Source organism: Dreissena polymorpha, chromosome 5 (genome assembly GCF_020536995.1).
Source record: "Dreissena polymorpha isolate Duluth1 chromosome 5, UMN_Dpol_1.0, whole genome shotgun sequence".
Lineage (NCBI taxonomy): Eukaryota > Metazoa > Mollusca > Bivalvia > Myida > Dreissenidae > Dreissena > Dreissena polymorpha.
The window spans coordinates 104,858,285-104,883,436 of record NC_068359.1 but is presented as its reverse complement, the minus strand read 5'-3'; the positions used below and the strand labels follow the sequence as shown (position 1 = coordinate 104,883,436).

The window sequence follows — 25,152 nt, the reverse complement described above, 5'->3', positions numbered from 1 at the left end:
TTAAGTGGTTAAAAACAATTTTATTTTTTCAAACAAATAACATTATTTCAAGATACAATATAATATGTTATAGTTTTAAACAACTACCATAAACAAAGATCACATATCGTCAATTTGCTTTGAAGATAAAACCGATTTTTTCCATTTAAGGTGAAACAAGCCAATTTTACAATACCACTCTGAGCCAAACACAGTTTTATGATTCTGTTAGGTCGTCATTGAAATACAGCTGCACAGATTGCAAGAAGGTATCGTCATTCATGCTCAACTTGTAGAAGTCCTCATCATCATCCTGTATGTTATTTTCTTGCAGGGTCTTCTGCATATCAAGGTTGCGGCCATCATATTTCCATGTGTAGCTGGCAGCGTGTGCATTGAACTTGAGATATCTATCCAGGATCTCTGTCATTATCTCTTCAGAACAAACCTGCAAACACACACCAGTAGGATTGAAAGTTTGTTCAACATGAATGCTTAGCCTGAACTCTTCTGAATTGCAAAAGCTTGTCAATCAATCTTCCTGTATGATTTGGACAAGAAAATAAATCTTATATATTATAAGCTCGGCTTTTTTCGGAGAAAACCCGAGGTATTGTCATAGCCAGCTCGTCGTGTCGTTGTCGTGTCGTCCCCCGGCGTCGTGCTAAAACCTTGACATTTTGCTCTAAAATCAAAGTGCTTCCACCTACAACTTTGAAACTTTATATGTAGATGCACCTTGATGAGCTCTACACGCCACACCCATTTTTGGGTCTCTAGGTCAAAGGTCAAGGTCACTGTGACCTCTAAAAAAAAAAAAAATTCTGACAAGCTTTCGCAGCCGAGCGTGGCACCCGTTATGCGGTGCTCTTGTTTGCCTGTGTTCCATCTTCCCAGGTCAACTATTATTTGTGAAGATTGCAAGTGTGAGTGAGTGCTAGCTATCTCAACAATTCTGAAAAAAACAACATCTAATCGTAGGTACAAACGGCTTTTCCTCTTGAGTGTCATTCAAATAATAAAACATGAAGTACTAGACTGAACGTGATTTTGACAGGAATTTAAATGTGTCAGCTTTGTTTGTAGCCCCAAAATCTAGCCCATTTAGATTCTATTGCTTTCTTAAATGAACAGGGATTTTATGAGGAATAAAAATAACATACAGTTTAATATGCTTTAAATGACGCATAAAAATTCAATATGAACAATAAAACATTGAAAAGTTGTATGGTTCTTCCACAAAATACAACTTCTCTAACCTTACAACTTCGAACGGTTCAATAAAATTGCTATTTATCAGGTGAATTTTATCGAATTGTGACCATGATTAAATAAATGACCATTCGCTTTTATTTTTTTATTGCAATAATCCCTGAATTTGATGAATGTATTTAGGTAAAAATTACCATAAATCTTTATAATTACACCTGCACAATTCAATGTTGGTTAAAAAAAAATCCATTTAATGTTTTATAATTATCAAGAATAATCTGGTACTTTATGTATTTATGTTATTCATGGTGTCTCTTATAGAAATTTAATAAAAGCATCAGAACTATACCTCTGTATGTGACCTTGACCCTAGAGACCCGAGTCTTATCTGTGACACACAGCAAGATAAATGAGAACAATTGCAAAATATATTATATAATCCCTTGATGCATTTAAACCTAATTGCTAAATTATGAACAATCCATCAAACTTGTGATCTTTGACCACAATGTGTGACCTTTATCTTGATCTCTAGGAATATGTTGCATGTGACTCTGCTCCAGATGATTGGGAACATTTGGGATAAGTTTCATTGCTGTGACCATATGTTATTGGAGATACAGCTGAAGACAGAAACAATCCTATATAAAAAGGGTATTTTCAAGTAAAAAAGGGACCATAACTCTTTAATCTGCATATGGTTTGAATCACAATTTTACATGCATCATCCTCTTTGCCATAATTATATACATTCATACCATGCTTCAAGGAAATCTGCCCAAGCAGTTTTAAGATGCGGCTCCAGACACAAGTGTTCTTACTTTTATGTCAAAAAGGACTGTTACTCTGTTATTTGCAAATGGTTTGTGCATTTGATGTGCATCCTCCTCTTATTATATACATACACTCATACTAAGTGGCAATGAAATCTGTTCAAGAAGTTCCGAGATATGGCTCATGACAGATGGAAGGACGGACAACGCCAAAACAATATCCTTCTGCCTATGGCGACTAATAATGAACAGAAATTCAAAGTGGAAGCCTTATCGGTGTTGATTCCTTTGCAAATTTTCATCAGTCTCATATCCAAATGAAGGTTAATGCCATGTTCAAAATGAGACTGTTCATGGGTAATATCCATGTCAGTATAAAAGCTTTGAAGAAAGCATTATTTATGTTTTACAAAACATGGGGTTACTCTCATACTGACATAAGAACATTTGATTGTTGTAAGTAGAAAAGTTATTTGTTTCTACAGACAGACCGATGAATAAACACACATCCATGGTGATTCCAGTATACCCCCTTTTACTTCGGATTGGAACATATAATGACCATTTCATTACTTCATCAAGACTTTTGTAATGTAAACAAGAGATTTGTTTGTCAGAAACACAATGCCCCCTATTGCGCCGCTTTGAAGCCATATATTTGACCTTGAAGGATGACCTTGACCTTTTACCACTAAAAATGTGCAGCTCCATGAGATGTACACATGCATGCCAAATATCAAGTTGCTATCTTTAATATTTCAAAAGTTATGGCCAATGTTAAAGTTTTCGGATGGACGTACTAACTGACAGACAGACTGACGGACAGTTCAACTGCTCTATGCCATCCTACCTGGGGCATAAAAATGCACTTCAGAGTAATGATATAAAAAATATATAACAAAATTACAAAGATATGCAAGGGTTAAAAAATGCAAGAATATTTATTCCAACAGAATTCTTAATTTATGAAATACAAAATAATATACCTCTATGACTTGCTCCTGCGATGTCAGTGTGTTGATTATTTTTATGAATCTGGTCTTCTTTGACAAAATTCCAACCAGGTAACTGTCATCCTTCCACCAAGGTCGACCAAAATCATTGGCCCAGTCAGAGTTGGGAAAAGGAGGAGGAATGTGAACAAAGCGTCCGTTTGGACAGTATGGAATCACACAGCCTGTCAGAGGGTCGACATGCGTGCGGATCTGAATACCAGGAGATAAAGGCTCAAGGAAACTTAGAGATCAGTAGACATAGCTTTAATTCAAAGTACACATAGATTTGTCAAATACTAACTTACTTTTATTTTATACAACAACACTACAAATATTTTAAGACTTAAATTGTATTCACATTTAATTGATGCAACTCTATTAATTAAACCTTTTTACTGGCAAAACATGACACTTACATCTTTAATCTTTGGGTCAAACCAGTGAGATATATCTTTACCAGCTGCCTGTACAATAGGTTTCAAGAGAACATCTCCTGTAAATCAAATGGAAACATTGATGTAAGGTTTTGATTCATTATTAGTGTTATTGTGTTATGCGTGTTTTGAATTCTGTTATTCCTTAGAAGCTGCCTTTTTTTTAATTTGATTATTTTACTGTGGAATAAAAGTTATCGTCGATCGTTATAGCTTTTAAGATTGCAAAAGTACAGTCGAGTTACCATTACCGGATCAGTAGCGTAATAAAGTTGTGCTGGTGAAAAACAATAAATGTTTTGATACTTCTTTTATACCAGTTTAAGAAAACATTATCTGTGCTTACTGTTAAAGCTATAATTCTGTTTTAAATTGCAGACAATATATTTTTTGTGGCACGTTTTTTTCACTTCTGAATTCATGCATTAACGGATCACATGTAGCCATAACGGATCACAAGATCAAAACCACTCAGGGGGGCATCTCAAACGCTATTTGAACTGTAAAAACATGAAACTGGTACTTGTATACTGTGATTAAAACATTGAATAAAGTTTATATGCTAATAAACAGTGTTAATGCTGTGTTTTATATAGTATTGTATATATATTGGAAGCAGTGGAATTTAATTATTATTGCAAAATATGCACTAAACTGGAAAAACCCACTAACCATTTCAACCTGGCCCATTTTATCCACACATGGTAATTTCATTCCATTAATAAAATTATATAATGTTATGTGATTTTGAAAGGATTATCAATAGGTCAGCTTTGTTTTAGCAGCACATAAGTGGGTTTCTCAACAGGCTACAAATATCTATTGTTTCAGTGTGAATTATTTGTTAAAATTCTTTAATTTATCCAACAGATATGGATATCAATATAAACATGATGATTTCTAATCATACATGTAGATATCATACAAACAGCTGTTGTACACATGCACTATTGGTCTTTTTGAGTGATGAAACCATTTTCAATTAATAAATCTATTGACTGTTATAAATTTTTAATTTTTCAATGAACAGCATAATTATGTTTATCATAATAATGTCTTTATGTATCATACACAGTAAGCTTTGTTTGTGTTTTTAAATTCTCCATGACATAAGATTAAACAATTTCCTTAGAGAATGAACACATAATTTTAATGACCATAACAAAATTGGATGGCTTTTCAAACGTTTGAGACATCCCCTTTTACTCATGTAAACAGGATAAGCTTGATCCGCTATTGCCCTAATTCTTCATCCTCTTTACGGTGGTGCAAAATCTTAAAAGTGAAACAAGACTGAAATGGTGTTTCGCAGGCAGAAAGACTACTAAATGACCTTTAATATATGCACATACTTTTTACTTACCAACAAAGTTATAAAATGTGGTCGCCCTAATGTCCAACCTCTTTCTCCAAACGAGACATAAGTAAACAAATTCGTTTGTACATGTCAGCAAGAGGTGCCAGATTAAAAAAAAAAATAATCACGTTTTAAAGAAAATGCCTTGAATATCTTGTTTGCAAAGTATAATTAAAAAATAAAAACTATTTATCGTGATACGCATTCTTGTACATCAAAGTGATTCGCTATTGGTAATGATCCGTTAATGGTAACTTGACTGTACAGCTCAACACGACATGGAGGGTCAGTAGGTGGAAGTTTTATTATTTCAACTGCGATTTTACACAAGTGACAGAACACATATCTTTCATTGACTTACAATAAAAGATACTTTACTTCAATTAAGATAAAAATATATTGCTATTTTAGTAGAAAATAAAATAGGCCTGTTCGAAATTATTATCCTTCTTTCCTATTGTTTCATCCATTCCTATAGATTCATCCACCCCTTTATTTTGGTAATTATGACATATTTGTGATTAAACTTAAGTTAGTTATGCTTATTTTAAAAAAATCTATAACATAGATGTTGTATTTTGATTTAAAACATGTGAATTTTAAAACAAATTAGGGAAAAATTAAATTTAGGTAAAAATTAAGTAATTCAGCTACCCATGCTGTGTAAATACCAATAATTCTGAAAATATTTATGTTTTAATGGTATTTTTGTGTTTATTTGTCTATAAGAATATTTATTTAGTGATTTATATTCAAATTACTTAAAAAAGTTTTATGTTTTCATATAAAAATGATGACTGAACAGATTGATAGGAAAGATACCAACAAATCAGGGTTGCTAGGGTGCCCGCCTTGAATTGGCCAGTAACTAAGGAAATACCTGCGTTGTAAATTATTTTGCCATACTTTTGTGGGGAAGATATAATTTGTTTAATTAAATGTCTCACTTGTGCTGAAAATCTTTTCATTCAGTAGAAAAAGTCAATTTCACTCTTAAGTGGCTGAATACAGTCAAATTACCATTACCAGATCAGTAGCGTAATAAAGTTGTTCTGGTGAAAAGCAATAAATGTTTTGAGACTTCTTTTACTCCAGTTTGATTAAATATTACCTTTGCTTACTGATTCAGCACATAGTCTTATTTTTAAACGCAGGCAAAATGTATTTGTGATACATTTTTTTCGTCGCAGAATTTATGCATGAACGGATCAGTTGTAGCCATAACGGATCACGTGACTGAAACCACTCAGGGGGCATCTAACACGCTATTTGAACTGTCGAAACATGAAATGTGTTGTTTACAATGACCAAGTTACATTGCCAGTTATGAATTGTATTCATTTTTTGTTATTGTTTTCTATAATATGATCTTGTATCCACACTTTACACATGGTGTTCTTGTGTAAATTATCTGTTGAAAATCCTAAAAAGATCGAAAAGATATGGGCATCTTATAAACCATGTAAATTATTTGAATCATATCTAATCATCGATATTGAACATGGAACATAAATAAAACAGTAAGATTGAGATCATTTATTGTAAGAATCAACAAGATTTGCATATATTTTTATATAATATATTATCAATACGCATATAATCACGCTTGATCCGTTATTGCCCTAATTATTCATTTCATTTAAGGTGTTGCAAAATCTAAAACACCAATCAAAACTGAATTGGACTTTTGCAGGCAGAACGACTACTAAACGGCCTTTAAATTTAATGCGTACACTTCTTACTTTCCATCAGAGTTATAGCATGTGGCCACGAAAAATGTTCAACCTCAATTTGGAAACGAGACGGACGTCAATAAAGTCGTATATACATGTCAGCAAAACATACCGAAATGTTTGACAAAGAGTAGTTCCGATTACGACTCAATCAATGTGTTTTAAAGAACAGGCCTTGAAGATGCTGTGTGCAAAATATCATCTCAAAATGTCAAGTATTTATCCCGATACGCAGTCTTGAACATCAAAGTGATCCGCTATGGGTAATGATCCGGTAAAAGTAACTTAACTGTATACAGGAAAAGAGGCTAATTAGTGTATCTAAACTGATGATAACTTGCCTTGATACTTTTCACATAATGGTGTTAAATTATACACCTTTCCAAGAAAAGAAACCCACAAATCGTCCACTGTGTTATGAACCGCAACTTCAGTGGGCGTGAAATATTTTGGTCTTGTCATTTTCTATCTAAAACCTGTAAAATGTATGGAGGTTTTTTACGTTGCCAATGTAAACATCGGAAGTAGAACAATCAGACGAAAATATTTATTACTTAATTTGTATCACCCTTCGAAATACCAAACAATTTGTCAAATATAATATAATAAGTAAAAATTATATAACTGAAAATCAATTAAGATAATGTTTTTTGTGCTTATCCAATTTATTATTTTCGTCAAAATCATTAAGCTATTGACGCACGCTGACCTCCCCTGTTTAAAACTTCGACATTTATTATGAATAAATCATTGAAAGAAAATTTCCTTTCATCGGGTAAACTTCGTAAATGACTTTTGATAGATCGTTCTTTAAATATGTTAAGACTTATGCTATAGATTTATTGAGATATTATGTCTTTCCGTATATATTGTTATGGACCAACCCCATTAGGAAAGTCAACCAGAAATTCCCGAAAAGTTGACAGTTAACAAAGACCGGTCCAAAACAGCTTTTAAATGCAGTTGATGGCCCAAATCAACCACTTGATTGGAAAGATTGACATTTTTCACATTTAACTGATATATTCTTCCACAAAATACTATCTTAAACATTTAAAATGTATCTATTCTGCTCTTACATATCGAGAAAAACAGCGATGTGACAGACTTTCTTGAAATGCGAATCTCCCGAGATTTCACGGTCATATGACGTTATTTCTATTTTTAGTAACAAACCATGTGCTCAAGTGTTTTCAAATTCAGAATGACTTTTCCCGGTATTTTAATTATTCTGGCTTATTTTGTAAACAAATTGTAGTGTCAATACAAAGTCAAAGTAAATATCTTATAAAACTACCTGATTCACAATGAAATCAGTCTTATAATCCACCAGACGTAAGTTGTTAATCACAAATAATAGATTTCAGAAAACGAAAGTAATGTTTACAATTTCAGCGTAAAATGTCAAGGTCGATCCGAAAGTATCCAAATGAAAACTCGTCACGTGACAAAGCGACAATGGCGTCAAAATTGTGAATTTAAGACTGATGAGAGTTATTTTCATCTATTGTAAGATGCATTTGAAACATTTTAACCTTAAAATATTCCTCGATGCAGTAATTTATATTCATTCACCAATATATGTAGAAATGTATCCAAGAAAATGAGCTTTTTTTATTTATAGCGTGACATAAATATGTTACGACTCTGGTTGACTTTTGATACGGGGTTAGCTTCAGCGTACAGGTCTGTCAATACTATATAAACTGTACGCTGAAGTTTCTTCTGCTTCTGCTTCTGCTTAATACGGTGAAGGGCCAGTTACGGCGTAGTACACCGGGGAGTGCGCCTAGTCGAAATGGAGGGCAGCTTTAAAGCCCTCAACTGTCTGTGCGTGGACCACTCTACTGTCCAGGTGGTTCCACTCTAACACGGTTTTCACAAAGAATGAGTTTTTAAATTGACTACTATTTGAGTTTTTCACTACAAAGCCTCTGTCATTATTTATTACTTGTTTATCTATTATATTGGATGTAACACAGTCACTATATTTTTTCGCCTTAATTTGCCTTTTGACCCTTGCTGGTTTCAAGTAATCGGATGCTGGTATAGCTGGCACCAGCCCCTCGGCCACTTTGTAGAGCATCACTAGACGGTTGATTTTGCGCCGTTCTTCTAGAGGTGGTAATTCTAGATGTTTTAACATGTTTCTTTAGCTAAAAAAATACGTCTCATGTAAGTCTATAAAATCGAGTTCTATCAACCAAATACATGATCGTAGCAAAGACAATACCTGTTACCATGGACATCAATTTGCATGTCATTTGTCGAGAAATTCTAAAAAACACTTGATAAAATTAAAAATGTTATCAAAACCAAAGCAGAAGTTTTGTAGTACCGTAGTCTCTTAATTATCCGACAGTAGAGTAACCCTGGGTTATATTGGACACCTCCAGGAAAAAGACAGCGTAATCTCGATGACTCACTATTCGAAGCGTAATGCTTTTGAGTTTTGTTTTCTTGGTACAGTAGCTTTCATGCAACAGTATTGAATGTTCAAATCTATTTTAAACCTTTTAGTCAACCAATGAGATTGCACTTTATAAATATCGACGCATAGTCAACAAATGAGATTGCACTTTATAAATATCGACGCATCAGGGTAAAACCGGACGTCCCGAGGCTTGTATAGGACACCTTAAAAGGCTTAAATTCCCTGCCTACGTCACAAGGTCAAAGGTCAAGGTCACGGTGACCCGAAATAGTAAAATGATTTTCGGATGATAACTCAAGAACGCTTTTGCCTAGGATCATGACACTTCATAGGTACATTGATCATGACTCACAGATGACCCCTATTGATTTTCAGGTCACTAGGTCAAAGGTCAAGGTCACAGTGACAAAAAACGTATTCACACAATTGCTGCCACTACAACGGACAGCCCATATGGGGGGCATGCATGTTTTACAAACAGCCCTTGTTTTAATATAATTATAATTTTCAGAAACCTTTTTTTTTCTCTAAATATTCGGACACCTGTAATTTTTGAATATTTTTTGTTGCTAAATTTTCGGACATTTCCGAAAGTGCCAGACCGTCGGACCTGACCGACGTTTTTAAGACAGTTTCAATTGATAATGCTATGCTGCAAGTCCAAATGTGCGGTAATAAAACAAGAGCAAAAGATTTTTATTTTATTTCATAGAATTAAAATCTGAAAATAAAAAATAGCTAAAAAAATGAGCAGTACAAAAAACGTGGTATTTTTGTTAACATTCACGAAATGTTACTTCACGTGCACACTGAAAACTTCCTCCAAGTAAAAACGTCAAAAGTTTTTACCGTTAAACGAAAACACGCTCTGTAATTTGTGTATTGCATAAATCATTCATGGGTAAGATCCTTGAGAAAGTTGATATATACAATTGGAAAAACTGCCAGATGAATGCAAAAATTCATTGGAACATAACAATTGTATTATTAGTATTTGGATAAATATGGCTAATAGGCTGGTGCACTACATGTAGTTATTGACAATGGCTTAACCTGATTACTAATTGTTAAGGTCACTGTAAGAAGAGCTTTTTCTAACTGGTAAGTGTGCATGCACACAATAAACATCACTTTCAACTGGTGTATCGTCTACTTTTATTAACAGAAGACATTATGTTATGGGGCAAAAGCCATATTTTACCAGATTATGGCAGTTCCATTGTATTTGCTAGTCTCCATAAAATCTGCCTAACAGAGTTTCTTGATGCAGCACAGATCAAAATAGGCAGCATAGTTGAAAAGATTGATAATGTTTACACTTTTAACTTAACAAAATACCGGTACTGTCAAACACTTTTTAACTCAAAATGTAGTGGTTATCTGACAAATAGAATCCATTTGTAAAATTATAATCTCACTGCATTAACTGTCAAATCACTTTCAAGGTATTTTTAGTAACAAAACATGTCTATTCAGTTTTGAAAGACAATGGAATTCTATTGTTTCACCTTATTGGTTTTATTAATACACAAGACTCTTTATGCCCCCGGATCGAAAGATCAGGGGTATATTGTTTTTGGCCTGTCTGTCTGTCTGTCTGTTATTCATTCATTCATTGTGCGTGTCCCAAAACTTTAACCTTGGTTAAAGTTTTATAACTTTTGCAATATTGAAGATAGCAACTTCATATTTGGCATGCATGTGCATCTCACGGAGCTGCACATTTTGAGTGGTGAAAAGTCAAGGTAAAGGTCATCCTTCAAGGTCAAAGGTCAAATATCTTTGTATTTTTCTTTCCTATAACTTTAACCTTCATTGAAGTTTGGTTATAACTTTTTGAATATTGAAGATAGCAACTTGATATTTGGCATGCATGTGTATCTCATGGAGCTGCACATTTTTAGTGGTGAAAGGTCAAGGTCATCATTCAAGGACATAGTTCAAATTTATGGCTTCAAAGGGGCGCAATAGGGGGCATTGTGTTTCTGACAAACACATCTCTTGTTATACCAAGAAAAGGAATTAGACATCAATCATTAACATGAACACAATGTTTATGCTAGTCTGACTTGAGCTATTGAACACAAACTTCATTACAGACACTGAAAGTTGTTTTGATATTTCTGAGCATGTGGGCAAGGTCTCTTAGAAAAGATTCCATGAAATTATTTTCAACAGATAAAGCGAAAAATGACCTTATGTACAACATGTTCATCTTTTAACCAAGTAAACAAGGAAGTGAAAAATACTGGTGACTAGTATAAGATTGGTGTGGGTAGGTGTGCAGGCAGGCAGGTTCCGGTCAATGCTTTCACCAATCTGGATGAAAATAAAAACTTCATTAAAAAAATTTGGCTACAGATTTTGCAATTACATTTTATGTACGTGATGACCTAGCTAAGGATTGCATTTTGGGCCAGTGAGTTCAACGTTTATAAAAATAGACAAATTTTCTGGTGAATAACTTAACTGCAATTGTGTATGTAGGTTTCTTATATGCAGACCTAGCGTGGCGGTTCATTTCGGGTAAACATTATGGTCAGTCGCTGATGTTCACTGTAACTTTTAACCCTTTACCACTTAGATACGTATTTAGACGAATTTGTAGTCCCTTAGAAAGTTTAATTTTATTAAAGACCTTTCAGACTATATTCAAGTGTTCAAGGCTTCATTTCCAACCCTAAGATACTGATGAGCTGCAAACAGCATAAAACCTTAACAGACTGCAAGTTAGTCAAAGACTGTTCTGGTTTCATGCTGTTTGCACATAGCCATTTTCTTTTTACTTCTGAGTGGGAAAGGGTTAACATAAAATGACAGTTTCTGCTCAATATAGTGAGTGTGGATGGAGATATTGGGCTGAAATTGTGTTTGTATGTAGCTTGAGTTAAATGTGGGACTGGTTGTGTCAATATCACTAAACAGTGAAATAGACAAATTGATGCTGCTCAATAGCTGGAGATTTAATGCAGTTACTTCCTCAGCATTGAATGTTGGGACAATGGGATTGGATTGAGGTCAAAGTCACTGTTACTGACTATTTTCCAAGTAATTTTGTTTTACTTTGTTTTGTAAGGTTGTGCTTGGGATTGCTCAATTATTTAAATCAAATAATAGCATTCTCAATCAACTGGGTTTTGTGGAATTGCCATTTTTCTTGTGTTATACAAAATAATAGGTGAAGTCTGGAATTACTGTCCACATACATGTATCTTGAACTTATACTAAAATTATGGACAATGTTTAAATGCATTACATGTATTTCTGCAGGAGCTTGTACAGGAAAAGAACTACTTCAGTCATGGTTGAATAAGAGTATGAAGATCAAAATGACAGATGGCCGGACATTAATAGGTAGGTAGGATTTTAAGTGTTTAAACACTAGTTTTTCTTGCTTTCACCTTCAGGATACCAAACATTTCTCCAAATAGAGCCAATTAATACTTGAGAAATAACCTAGATTGTTTGGAAATGACTTCAATTTTATTGCTTGGATTTTTATATTTATGGCGAACTTTTTTGAGCACTTTTTGTTGTCTTTTATCAATATTTCATTCAAGCTACATCTGCTAACCACCAATGCTTATTTCAAACCTTATTATAAGAGAGATTCCTATGTGGTCACATATGAAATTTAGCTTACCTAAACAGTATTCTATGTTGAATATTGTCTGTTAGTGCATGTGGTGCCTGCATTAATTTTTTCTTTAACAAATTCTCCTCCATAACCCCTTGAAGGATATTAACAAACCTTCACAGGTATGATCCTTGGATGACCCTCTTACAAAGATGTTCAAATCCTTGTGTTCCAATGCATATGCATGCCACAGAAGCTCATATTAGATTCCTGAAATAGAAACTGAAAAAATATCTTTAACCACAAGTGTTAAGGCTTTAATAATTGGTGTGTGATATCGTCCAGTGGCATTCTAATAAAATAAAATCATGCACCTGGGGTCAAAACTGGACATAGCGCTGGGTCACAAGACTAACAAGATTTATAAGATCAATACTTAAAAACCTTTCTCAGAAACACCTTGGGGTTTGATGTTTGGTGTTTTACATAATAAGGTGGTCTGATACAAAGTTTGTTCAAAGGATGCCCCCTTGAAAAATTGGTCCTGTTTTAGGGGTTACTTGTGTTTCTTAAGAGTGAATTGTGAATTCACATGGTATAGGCACCGTGATATAATAGTCCTTTTGCAAAGTGCATTCAAATAAATATTTCCCTGTGGTTAAAACTGTCCAACCTCTTGTGGTAAATATATAGCCTTTATTAAGCAATGTATTTTTCTCAATCAATATAAAACATATAACTATGCCCTTTTGGACCACTTGATATAATAAATCTAGATTTTTTTTCAGGTTTATTTTTATGCACAGATAAAGACCGCAATGTTATTCTTGGATCCTGTGAAGAATATTTGAAGCCACCAGGTAACTATATACTGGTAGTAAAGCTCTACATGTCTGTCATCTCTCATGTCTGTAAGCAACCCTTTACTGCAGACATTACTTGTCTTTCATCTCTCATGTCTGTAAGCAACCCTTTACTGCAGACACTACTTGTCTGTCATCTCTCATGTCTGTTAGCAACCCTTTAATGCAGACACTACTTGTCTGTCATCTCTTATGTCTGTTAGCAACCCTTTAATGCAGACACTACATGTCTGTCATCGCTCATATCTGTCATCTACCATGTCCGTTAGCAACCCTTTAATGCAGACACTACTTGTCTGTCATCTCTTATGTCTGTTAGCAACCCTTTAATGCAGACACTACATGTCTGTCATCGCTCATATCTGTCATCTACCATGTTCGTTAGCAACCCTTTACTGCAGACACTACTTGTCTGTCATCTCTCATGTCTGTTAGCAACCCTTTACTTCAGACATTACTTGTCTGTCATCTCTCATGTCTGTTAGCAACCATTTACTACAGCCACTACGTGTCTGTCATCTCTCATGTCTGTTAGCAACCCTTTACTACAGACATTACTTGTCTGTCATCTCTCATGTCTGTTAGCAACAATTTACTTCAGCCACTACTTGTCTGTCATCTCTCATGTCTGTAAGCAACCCTTTACTGCAGACACTACTTGTCTGTCATCGCTTATGTCTGTTAGCAACCCTTTACTGCAGGCACTACTTGTCTGTCATCTCTCATGTCTGTTAGCAACCCTTCACTGCAGGCACTACTTGTCTGTCATCTCTTATGTCTGTTAGCAACCCTTTACTGCAGGCACTACTTGTCTGTCATCTCTCATGTCTGTTAGCAACCCTTTACTGCAGACAGTACATGTCTGTCATCTCTCATGTCTGTTAGCAACCCTTTACTTCAGGCACTTCTTGTCTGTCATCTCTCATGTCTGTGAGCAACCCTTAACTGCAGACACTACTTGTCTGCCATATCTCATTTCTGTTAGCAACCCTTTAATGCAGACACTACTTGTCTGTCATCTCTCATGTCTGTTACCAACCCTTAACTGCAGACATTCATTGTCTGTCATCTCTCATATATGTCATCTTTTATGTCTGTCGTCTCTCATGTCTGTAAGCAACCCTCTTACTGCAGACACTACTTGTGTGTCATCCCTTTTGTCTGTTAGCAACCCTTTACTGCCTGTTAAAATGCCTTTCAAAAACAGTTCTGTTGTACTATCATTTCATACTACAGACACAACTACAGGGGAATACAAATTGGCAACCAAAATTGTGCTCAGGGCAAGCATCATTTCCAAAATACTTACTTGATCACATTCGGTTTTGTAACATGTGCTTACACCTAGTAATTTGATGAGACTAGCTGGCTGTTTTGTACTATTGAATGTGGTGATCATGCTTTACGTTAGAGTTATCAGTCACACATAGGTAACATTTACATCAACTCTTACTCTACTTATTTTCTTACTATATGTCAAAATGTCTTAATAGTATGATGTACACAATTAATTTGGAGTCGTTTTATAGTTGGTGTATTGTTGACTTTGGTGGGAGGCATTGTTTGTTTGTTTTCCAATTATGACAGGTAAAGACAGCAGTGTTTGTCAGTTGTTCCTTTGTTAACAGGTGAGGAAGTAGTGATTGTCAGTAGTTCCATTAATGACAGGTGAGTATGGTGTTGATTGTCAGTTGTTCTGTTGTTGACAGGTGAGTAAGGCATTGATTGTCAGTTGTTTTTATTAGTGACAGGTGAGTAAGGTATTGATTGTCAGTTGTTTTTATTAGTGACAGGTGAGTAAGGTATTGATTGTCAGTTGTTTTTATTAGTGACAGGTGAGTAAGGTATCGATTGTCAGTTGTTTTTATTAGTGACAGGTGAGTAAGGTATTGATTGTCAGTTGTTCCATTGTTGACAGGTGAGGTACATGTAGGCATTTATTGTCAGTAGTTTCATAGGTTGACAGGTGAGGAAGGTATTGATTGTCAGTTGTTCCATAAATGACAGGTGAGGAAGGCATTGATGTTAGTTGTTCGATTAATGACAGGTGAGGAAGGTATTGGTTTGCAGTTGTTCCATTTATGACACATGAGAAAGGTATTGATGGCCAGTTGTTCCATTTTTTGACACAGAGGAAGGTATTGATTGTCAGTTGTTCAAAATATTTTGTTGACAGGTGAGGCAGGCATTGATTGCCAGTTGTTCTTTTGTAGACGGGTGAGGAATGTATTGATGGTCGGTTGTTCTGTAGTTGACAGGTGAGTGAGGTATTGATTGTCAGTTGTTCCATAAATGACAGGTGAGTAAGGTATTGCTTGTCAGTTTTTTTATAGGCGACAGGTGGGAAAGGTACTGATTGTCAGTTTGTCCATTGTTGACAGGTGAGGAAGGTATTGATTGTCAGTTGTTCAATTGTTGACAGGTGAGGGAGGAATTGATTGTCAGTTGTTCCATTGTTGACAGTTGAGGAAGGTATTGATTGTCAGTTGTTCCTTTGTTGACAGGTGATGAAGGTATTGTTTGTAGGTTGTTCCGTAGTTGACAGGTGAGTGAGGTATTGATTGTCCGTTGTTCCATTAGTGACAGCTGAGTAAGGGATTGATTGTCAGTTGTTTAATTGTTAACAGGTGAGGAAGGTATTGATTGTTGGTTGTTCCATAGATGACAGGTGAGTAAGGAAGTGATTGTCAGTTGTTCCATTGTTCTCAGGTAAGGGATGCAGTGATTGTCAGTTGTTCCATAAATCACAGGTGAGAAATTAGTTATTGCATGAATGACAGGTGAGGAAGGTATTGATTGTCAGTTGTTCCATTGTTTACAGGTGAGGGAGGTATTGATTGTCGGTTGTTCCATAGTTGACAGGTGAGGAAGGTATTGATTGTCAGTTGTTCCATAGTTGACAGGTGAGTAAGGTATTGATTGTCAGCTGTCCATAGTTGACAGGTGAGGAAGGTATTGATTGTCAGTTGTTCCATAGTTGACAGGTGAGGGAGGTATTGTCAGTTGTTCCATTGTTCAAAGGTGAGGTAGGTATTGATTGTTGGTTGTTCCATAGTTGACAGGTGAGAAAGTTATTTATTGTCAGTTGTTCCATAGTTGACAGGTGAGGAAGGTATTGATTGTCAGTTGTTCCATTGTTCACAGGTGAGGTAGGTATTAATTGTCAGCTGTCCATAGTTGACAGGTGAGGAAGGTATTGATTGTCAGTTGTTCCATAGTTGACAGGTGAGGAAGGTATTAATTGTCAGTTGTTCCATAGTTGACAGGTGAGGAAGGTATTGCTTGACAGTTGTTCCATAGTTGACTGGTGAGGAAGGTATCAATTGTCAGTTGTTCCATAGTTGACAGGTTAGGAAGGTATTGATTGTCAGTTGTTCCATAGTTGACAGGTGAGGAAGGTATTGATTGTCAGCTGTCCATAGTTGACAGGGGAGGAAGGTATTGATTGTCAGTTGTTCCATAGTTGACAGGTGAGGGAGGTATTGATTGTCAGTTGTTCCATTGTTCAAAGGTGAGGTAGGTACTGATTGTTGGTTGTTCCATAGTTGACAGGTGAGGAAGGTATTGATTGTCAGTTGTTCCATAGTTGACAGGCGAGAAAGGTATTGATTGTCAGTTGTTCCATTGTTGACAGGGGAGGAAGGCATTGAATGTTGGTTGTTCCATAGTTGACAGGTGAGAAAGTTATTTATTGTCAGTTGTTCCATAGTTGACAGGTGAGGAAGGTATTGATTGTCAGTTGTTCCATAGTTGACAGGTGAGGGAGGTATTGTCAGTTGTTCCATTGTTCAAAGGTGAGGTAGGTATTGATTGTTGGTTGTTCCATAGTTGACAGGTGAGAAAGTTATTTATTGTCAGTTGTTCCATAGTTGACAGGTGAGGAAGGTAATGGTTGTCAGTTGTTCCATTGTTCACAGGTGAGGTAGGTATTAATTGTCAGCTGTCCATAGTTGACAGGTGAGGGAGGTATTGATTGTCAGTTGTTCCATTGTTCAAAGGTGAGATAGGTATTAATTGTCAGCTGTCCATAGTTGACAGATGAGGAAGGTTTTGATTGTCAGTTGTTCCAAGTTGACAGGCGAGGAAGGTATTAATTGTCGGTTGTTTCATAGTTGACAGATGAGAAAGTTATTTATTGTCAGTTGTTCCATAGTTGACAGGTGAGGAAGGTATTGATTGTCAGTTGTTCCATAGTTGACAGGTGAGGGAGGTATTGATTGTCAGTTGTTCCATTGTTCAAAGGTGAGGTAGGTATTGATTGTCCGTTGTTCCATAGTTGACAGGAGAGGAAGGTATTGATTGTCAGTTGTTCCATAGTTGACAGGCGAGCAAGGTATTGATTGTCAGTTGTTCCATTGTTGACAGGCGAGGAAGGCATTGATTGTCAGTTGTTCCATTGTTCAAAGGTGAGGTAGGTATTAATTGTCAGCTGTCCATAGTTGACAGGCGGGGAAGGTATTGATTGTCGGTTGTTCCATAGTTGAGAGGTGAGGGAGGTATTGATTTTCAGTTGTTCCATTGTTCAAAAGTGAGGTAGGTATTAATTGTCAGCTGTCCATAGTTGACAGGTGAGGAAGGTATTGATTGTCAGTTGTTCCATAAATAACAGGTGAGAAAGTAATTGAATATTAATTATTTCATAAATGACAGGTGAGGAAGGTATTGATTGTCTGTTGTTCCATTGTTCACAGGTGAGGAAGGCATTGATTGTCAGTTGTTCCATAGTTGACAGGTGAGGAAGGTATTGATTGTCAGTTGCTCCATATTTGACAGGTGAGGAAGGTATTGATTGTCAGTTGTTCCTTAGTTGACAGGTAAGAAAGGTATACATTGTCAGTTGTTGCATAGTTGACAGGTGAGGAAGGTATTGATTGTCAGTTGTTCCATAGTTGACAGGTGAGGAAGGTATTAATTGTCAGTTGTACCATAGTTGACAGGTGAGGAAGGTATTGCTTGACAGTTGTTCTATAGTTGACAGGTGAGGAAGGTATCAATTGTCAGTTGTTCCATAATTGACAGGTTAGGAATGTATTGATTGTCAGTTGTTCCATAGTTGACAGGTGAGGAAGGTATTGATTGTCAGCTGTCCATAGTTGACAGGTGAGGAAGGTATTGATTGTCAGTTGTTCCATAGTTGACAGGTGAGGGAGGTATTGATTGTCAGTTGTTCCATTGTTCAAAGGTGAGGTAGGTATTGATTGTCGGTTGTTCCATAGTTGACAGGTGAGGAAGGTATTGATTGTCAGTTGTTCCATAGTTTACAGGCGAGAAAGGTATTGATTGTCAGTTGTTCCATTGTTGACAGGGGAGGAAGGCATTGAATGTCGGTTGTTCCATAGTTGACAGGTGAGAAAGTTATTTATTGTCAGTTGTTCCATAGTCGACAGGTGAGGAAGGTATTGATTGTCAGTTGTTCCATAGTTGACAGGTGAGGGAGGTATTGTCAGCTGTTCCATTGTTCAAAGGTGAGGTAGGTATTGATTGTTGGTTGTTCCATAGTTGACAGGTGAGAAAGTTATTTATTGTCAGTTGTTCCATAGTTGACAGGTGATGAAGGCATTGATTGTCAGTTGTTCCTTTGTTCAAAGGTGAGGTAGGTATTAATTGTCAGCTGTCCATAGTTGACAGGTGAGGGAGGTATTGATTGTCAGTTGTTCCATTGTTCAAAGGTGAGGTAGGTATTTATTGTCAGCTGTCCATAGTTGACAGATGAGGAAGGTATGGATTGTCAGTTGTTCCATAGTTGACAGGCGAGGAAGGTATTAATTGTCAGTTGTTTCATAGTTGACAGGTGAGAAAGTTATTTATTGTCAGATGTTCCATAGTTGACAGGTGAGGAAGGTATTGATTGTCAGTTGTTCCATAGTTGACAGGTGAGGGAGGTATTGATTGTCAGTTGTTCCATTGTTCAAAGGTGAGGTAGGTATTGATTGTCCGTTGTTCCATAATTGACAGGTGAGGAAGGTATTGATTGTCAGTTGTTCCATAGTTGACAGGTGAGGGAGGTATTGATTGTCAGTTGTTCCATTGTTCAAAGGTGAGGTAGGTATTGATTGTCCGTTGTTCCATAATTGACAGGTGAGGGAGGTATTGATTGTCAGTTGTTCCATTGTTCAAAGGTGAGGTAGGTATTGATTGTCCGTTGTTCCATAGTTGACAGGAGAGGAAGGTATTGATTGTCAGTTGTTCCATAGTTGACAGGCGAGCAAGGTATTGATTGTCAGTTGTTCCATTGTTGACAGGCGAGGAAGGCATTGATTGTCAGTTGTTCCATTGTTCAAAGGTGAGGTAGGTATTAATTGTCAGCTGTCCATAGTTGACAGGCGGGGAAGGTATTGATTGTCGGTTGTTCCATAGTTGAGAGGTGAGGGAGGTATTGATTTTCAGTTGTTCCATTGTTCAAAAGTGAGGTAGGTATTAATTGTCAGCTGTCCATAGTTGACAGGTGAGGAAGGTATTGATTGTCAGTTGTTCCATAAATAACAGGTGAGAAAGTAATTGAATATTAATTATTTCATAAATGACAGGTGAGGAAGGTATTGATTGTCTGTTGTTCCATTGTTCACAGGTGAGGAAGGCATTGATTGTCAGTTGTTCCATAGTTGACAGGTGAGGAAGGTATTGATTGTCAGTTGCTCCATATTTGACAGGTGAGGAAGGTATTGATTGTCAGTTGTTCCTTAGTTGACAGGTAAGAAAGGTATACATTGTCAGTTGTTGCATAGTTGACAGGTGAGGAAGGTATTGATTGTCAGTTGTTCCATAGTTGACAGGTGAGGAAGGTATTAATTGTCAGTTGTACCATAGTTGACAGGTGAGGAAGGTATTGCTTGACAGTTGTTCTATAGTTGACAGGTGAGGAAGGTATCAATTGTCAGTTGTTCCATAATTGACAGGTTAGGAATGTATTGATTGTCAGTTGTTCCATAGTTGACAGGTGAGGAAGGTATTGATTGTCAGCTGTCCATAGTTGACAGGTGAGGAAGGTATTGATTGTCAGTTGTTCCATAGTTGACAGGTGAGGGAGGTATTGATTGTCAGTTGTTCCATTGTTCAAAGGTGAGGTAGGTATTGATTGTCGGTTGTTCCATAGTTGACAGGTGAGGAAGGTATTGATTGTCAGTTGTTCCATAGTTTACAGGCGAGAAAGGTATTGATTGTCAGTTGTTCCATTGTTGACAGGGGAGGAAGGCATTGAATGTCGGTTGTTCCATAGTTGACAGGTGAGAAAGTTATTTATTGTCAGTTGTTCCATAGTCGACAGGTGAGGAAGGTATTGATTGTCAGTTGTTCCATAGTTGACAGGTGAGGGAGGTATTGTCAGCTGTTCCATTGTTCAAAGGTGAGGTAGGTATTGATTGTTGGTTGTTCCATAGTTGACAGGTGAGAAAGTTATTTATTGTCAGTTGTTCCATAGTTGACAGGTGATGAAGGCATTGATTGTCAGTTGTTCCTTTGTTCAAAGGTGAGGTAGGTATTAATTGTCAGCTGTCCATAGTTGACAGGTGAGGGAGGTATTGATTGTCAGTTGTTCCATTGTTCAAAGGTGAGGTAGGTATTTATTGTCAGCTGTCCATAGTTGACAGATGAGGAAGGTATGGATTGTCAGTTGTTCCATAGTTGACAGGCGAGGAAGGTATTAATTGTCAGTTGTTTCATAGTTGACAGGTGAGAAAGTTATTTATTGTCAGATGTTCCATAGTTGACAGGTGAGGAAGGTATTGATTGTCAGTTGTTCCATAGTTGACAGGTGAGGGAGGTATTGATTGTCAGTTGTTCCATTGTTCAAAGGTGAGGTAGGTATTGATTGTCCGTTGTTCCATAATTGACAGGTGAGGAAGGTATTGATTGTCAGTTGGTCCATAGTTGACAGGCGAGGAAGGTATTGATTGTCAGTTGTTCCATTATTGACAGGCGAGGAAGGCATTGATTGTCAGTTGTTCCATTGTTCAAAGGTGAGGTAGGTATTAATTGTCAGCTGTCCATAGTTGACAGGCGGGGAAGGTATTGATTGTCGGTTGTTCCATAGTTGAGAGGTGAGGGAGGTATTGATTTTCAGTTGTTCCATTGTTCAAAGGTGAGGTAGGTATTAATTGTCAGCTGTCCATAGTTGACAGGTGAGGAAGGTATTGATTGTCAGTTGTTCCATAAATGACAGGTGAGAAAGTAATTGAATATTAATTATTTCATAAATGACAGGTGAGGAAGGTATTGATTGTCAGTTGTTCCATTGTTCACAGGTGAGGAGGGCATTGATTGTCAGTTGTTCCATAGTTGACAGGTGAGGAAGGTATTGATTGTCAGTTGTTCCATAGTTGACAGGTGAGGAAGGTATTGATTGTCAGTTGTTCCATAGTTGACAGGTGAGAAAGGTATACATTGTCAGTTGTTCCATAGTTGACAGGTGAGGAAGGTATTGATTGTCAGTTGTTCCATAGTTGACAGGTGAGGAAGGTATTAATTGTCAGTTGTTCCATAGTTGACAGGTGAGGAATGTATTGCTTGACAGTTGTTCCATAGTTGACAGGTGAGGAAGGTATCACTTGTCAGTTGTTCCATAGTTGACAGGTTAGGAAGGTATCGATTGTCAGTAGTTCCATAGTTGACAGGTGAGGAAGGTATTGATTGCCAGCTGTCCATAGTTGACAGGTGAGGAATGTATTGATTGTCAGTTGTTCCATAGTTGACAGGTGAGGGAGGTATTGATTGTCAGTTGTTCCATTGTTCAAAGGTGAGGTAGGTATTGATTGTCGGTTGTTCCATAGTTGACAGGTGAGGAAGGTATTGATGATCAGTTGTTCCATAGTTGACAGGCGAGAAAGGTATTGATTGTCAGTTGTTCCATTGTTGACAGGGGAGGAAGGCATTGAATGTCGGTTGTTCCATAGTTGACAGGTGAGAAAGTTATTTATTGTCAGTTGTTCCATAGTTGACAGGTAAGGAAGGTATTGATTGTCAGTTGTTCCATTGTTCAAAGGTGAGGTAGGTATTAATTGTCAGCTGTCCATAGTTGACAGGTTAGGAAGGTATTTATTGTTGGTTGTTCCATAGTTGACAGGTGAGGGAGGTATTGAGTGTCAGTTGTATCATAAGGCATTGTTCAAAGGTGAGGTAGGTATTAATTGTCAGCTGTCCATAGTTGACAGGTGAGGAAGGTATTGATTGTCATTTGTTCCATAGTTGACAGGCGAGGAATGTATTAATTGTTGGTTGTTCCATAGTTGACAGGTGAGAAAGTTATTTATTGTCAGTTGTTCCATAGTTGACAGGTGAGGAAGGTATTGATTGTCAGTTGTTCCATTGTTCTCAGGTGAGGTAGGTATTGATTGACAGTTGTTCCAAAGTTGACAGGTGAGGAAGGTATTGATTGTCAGTTGTTCCATTGTTGAAAGGTGAGGGAGGTATTGATTGTCAGTTGTTCTATAGTTGAAAGGTAAGGGAGGTATTGATTGTCAGTTGTTCAATTGTTGACAGGTGAGGAAGGCATTGATTACCGGTTGTTCCATTGTTGACAGGTGAGGGAGGGAAGAAGGAGGAGCCGAGGATCCTTGGACTTGCCATGGTGCCGGGACACCACATAGTCAGCATACAAGTTGACGCACTCAGGGATGTGAAGCTTCTGTGACATCTCTATCCACAGGAGTGGCTAATTAAGAATGCAGCATGCTTACGGCTTATCAAAACAACTGGCAGATGAAGGCATTAACAATGTACTAAAACATCATTTCATAGGCAGGCTATTACATTTGATGATTGTGTACAGTATATTTTTGCAAGACAGATTCCATTTCAAACTGTGTTTTAGAGACAGAGATTGGTTAATAATGTTTTTTTAATTTTACTGATATAAAAAATAACAAAATAGCTGGTCTAAAAGAAAGTAATTTCAGGTTCTAACTATATGATTTTGGTGCAGATTGATATTAAAAAGATTCCTTCCACAAGACTCAATCCAGATACTTCTTTGGAAGTAGCAAAAGCAAACTTGCTGCCACCACACTAATCAAGCATTTATAATGGACAGCAGCTTCTTTGTAACATAATGTTAGGCATATTATTGTTAATGAAAAGCACTATAAGCGTTTTATTTCTTCACCCATTTCTGTTTATGATTTACAATAACTAAATAAATGTTATAAACCTTTTTTCTCAGTATCAGATGTGTTACTTTGCATATGCTTTCTTTACTCCGTTTTAATTAACGCCACAGTCTGCATGTCTTTCTGTTCATCTGTCAATCTGTGCAATTGTTTGTGTCTCAGCTGTAACTCTATCATATTTTGAAGGATTATGAAAAAACTTGCCACAATTATCCACCATCATAAGATGATGTGCCCCTTGTAATACCTCATACCTTCATGCCTCAAAGGTCAAAGTCACACTGTATGGTCGAAGGTAAAATATACACATAGAAAGCTTGTTTGTGAGATGAGCAGAGGTTTGAGACAAAGTGGAATTAAAGGGCATCTGAGCCCTATTGACACATGTCTTGTTACTGTAACATTTAAGTGGTGGTGGTCTTGTGGTGTATTGGGGTGGCTAGCTGGAGAACCCAAAGGAAACCCTGTCCAGGAGGATGTTCACCAACCAAACTAACTTGCTCCTGGAGCCAGAATGGAACCCAGATTGTTTAGGTGATAAGTGTGTGTGCACCAACCACTGCGCCTACCATACAGCCCCTTTAAACAAGATATAATTATTGTTCCACATGTATTTTTTTTCATGATAAAATCTTCTTGGGTAGTCTCAAACATTTCACTCATTCTTTCCTACTAAGAATTTGGGTAAAGTAATACAATATGAAAACCTTGATTACCTGAGACTTTCAATAATTCAAGTATTTCAATAATTCAAGAGCAAACTGCGAGTTGTATACATTACTGTATATTGAACAAGAATTACTTTTTGAGGTTTAACAATCTATTTATGTTAAAGTATGTTAATGGTTGAAAATAACCATCAAGATTAAAATATATATCCTAAATGGCTTTGCAAATACTAAGAAACATAACAGGAATCACACAAATGAATGTGTAACATAGAAAAATGACTTTGAATATCTTGTCTGAAACAGCAAGTCTTAGAGTTTCTACTTCTAGTGGTCCCCTACAAATCATTCCACTGGGCTCAATTTCAGCCATGCTCCGTAGGGTAACATGACTTGTGTTGACTTCTTTAGTAAAATTTAAGTCACAGAGCCTTGGTGTTTGATACATAGTCTTTTGAGATCCATGAAAAGTTATGAAATGAAGTATATATGAGTAACATTATCAGGAGATAAACTGTTGCCATCGTTATTATTATCATCACATCATCATTGTCCTAATGACTATCTTCTTGTAAGAATAACAATCAAAGTCAACACGAAGCCCATGAATGATCCTTGGGTGGGCCTAACTTTCTGACAAAGTTGTTCAAATTGTCTAGATCGATTGCATATGTAGATCACTGGAGTGGAGTTAAAAATGAACATTTCAAGGTCATGGGTTTAATATTTGTGTGTAATATTGTCTAGTGGCCATTTACTATGTTTGTGTGTAATATTGTCTAGTGGCCATTTACTATGTTTGTGTGTAACATTGTCTAGTGGCCCTTTACTATGTTTGTGTGTAACATTGTCTAGTGGCCCTTTACTATGTTTGTGTGTAACATTGTCTAGTGGCCCTTTACTATGTTTGTGTGTAACATTGTCTAGTGGCCCTTTACTATGTTTGTGTGTAACATTGTCTAGTGGCCCTTTACTATGTTTGTGTGTAACATTGTCTAGTGGCCCTTTACTATGTTTGTGTGTAACA

General features: G+C 36.6%; 2 protein-coding genes across 6 annotated transcripts; one reads left to right on the top strand and one right to left on the bottom strand.

Moving 5' to 3' along the window:
* LOC127832218 (cytochrome b5 domain-containing protein 1-like) lies at window positions 1-8,951 on the bottom strand. Of its 3 annotated transcripts, none has more exons than XM_052357533.1 (5): window positions 8,822-8,951; window positions 6,825-6,959; window positions 3,376-3,452; window positions 2,951-3,169; window positions 1-427 (listed from the first exon to the last, which is right to left on the bottom strand). In XM_052357533.1, exons 2-5 carry the CDS (start codon window positions 6,943-6,945, stop codon window positions 197-199), a joined length of 648 nt encoding a protein of 215 aa, XP_052213493.1. In that variant the 5' UTR covers window positions 6,946-6,959; window positions 8,822-8,951; the 3' UTR covers window positions 1-196. The 3 variants fall into 3 exon arrangements, with proteins under 3 accessions (XP_052213493.1, XP_052213492.1, XP_052213491.1); XM_052357532.1 differs by lacking the exon at window positions 8,822-8,951 and adding an exon at window positions 7,781-7,891; XM_052357531.1 differs by lacking the exon at window positions 8,822-8,951 and adding an exon at window positions 7,563-7,700.
* LOC127832219 (N-alpha-acetyltransferase 38-B, NatC auxiliary subunit-like) lies at window positions 7,163-23,502 on the top strand. 3 transcript variants are annotated; one of them, XM_052357535.1, is made up of 4 exons: window positions 7,163-7,258; window positions 12,188-12,271; window positions 13,283-13,354; window positions 22,873-23,502. In XM_052357535.1, exons 1-4 carry the CDS (start codon window positions 7,222-7,224, stop codon window positions 22,980-22,982), a joined length of 303 nt encoding a protein of 100 aa, XP_052213495.1. In that variant the 5' UTR covers window positions 7,163-7,221; the 3' UTR covers window positions 22,983-23,502. The 3 variants fall into 3 exon arrangements, with proteins under 3 accessions (XP_052213495.1, XP_052213494.1, XP_052213496.1); XM_052357534.1 differs by lacking the exon at window positions 7,163-7,258 and adding an exon at window positions 7,673-7,700; XM_052357536.1 differs by lacking the exon at window positions 7,163-7,258 and adding an exon at window positions 9,544-9,588.
* The last annotated feature ends 1,650 nt before the right edge of the window (window positions 23,503-25,152 follow it).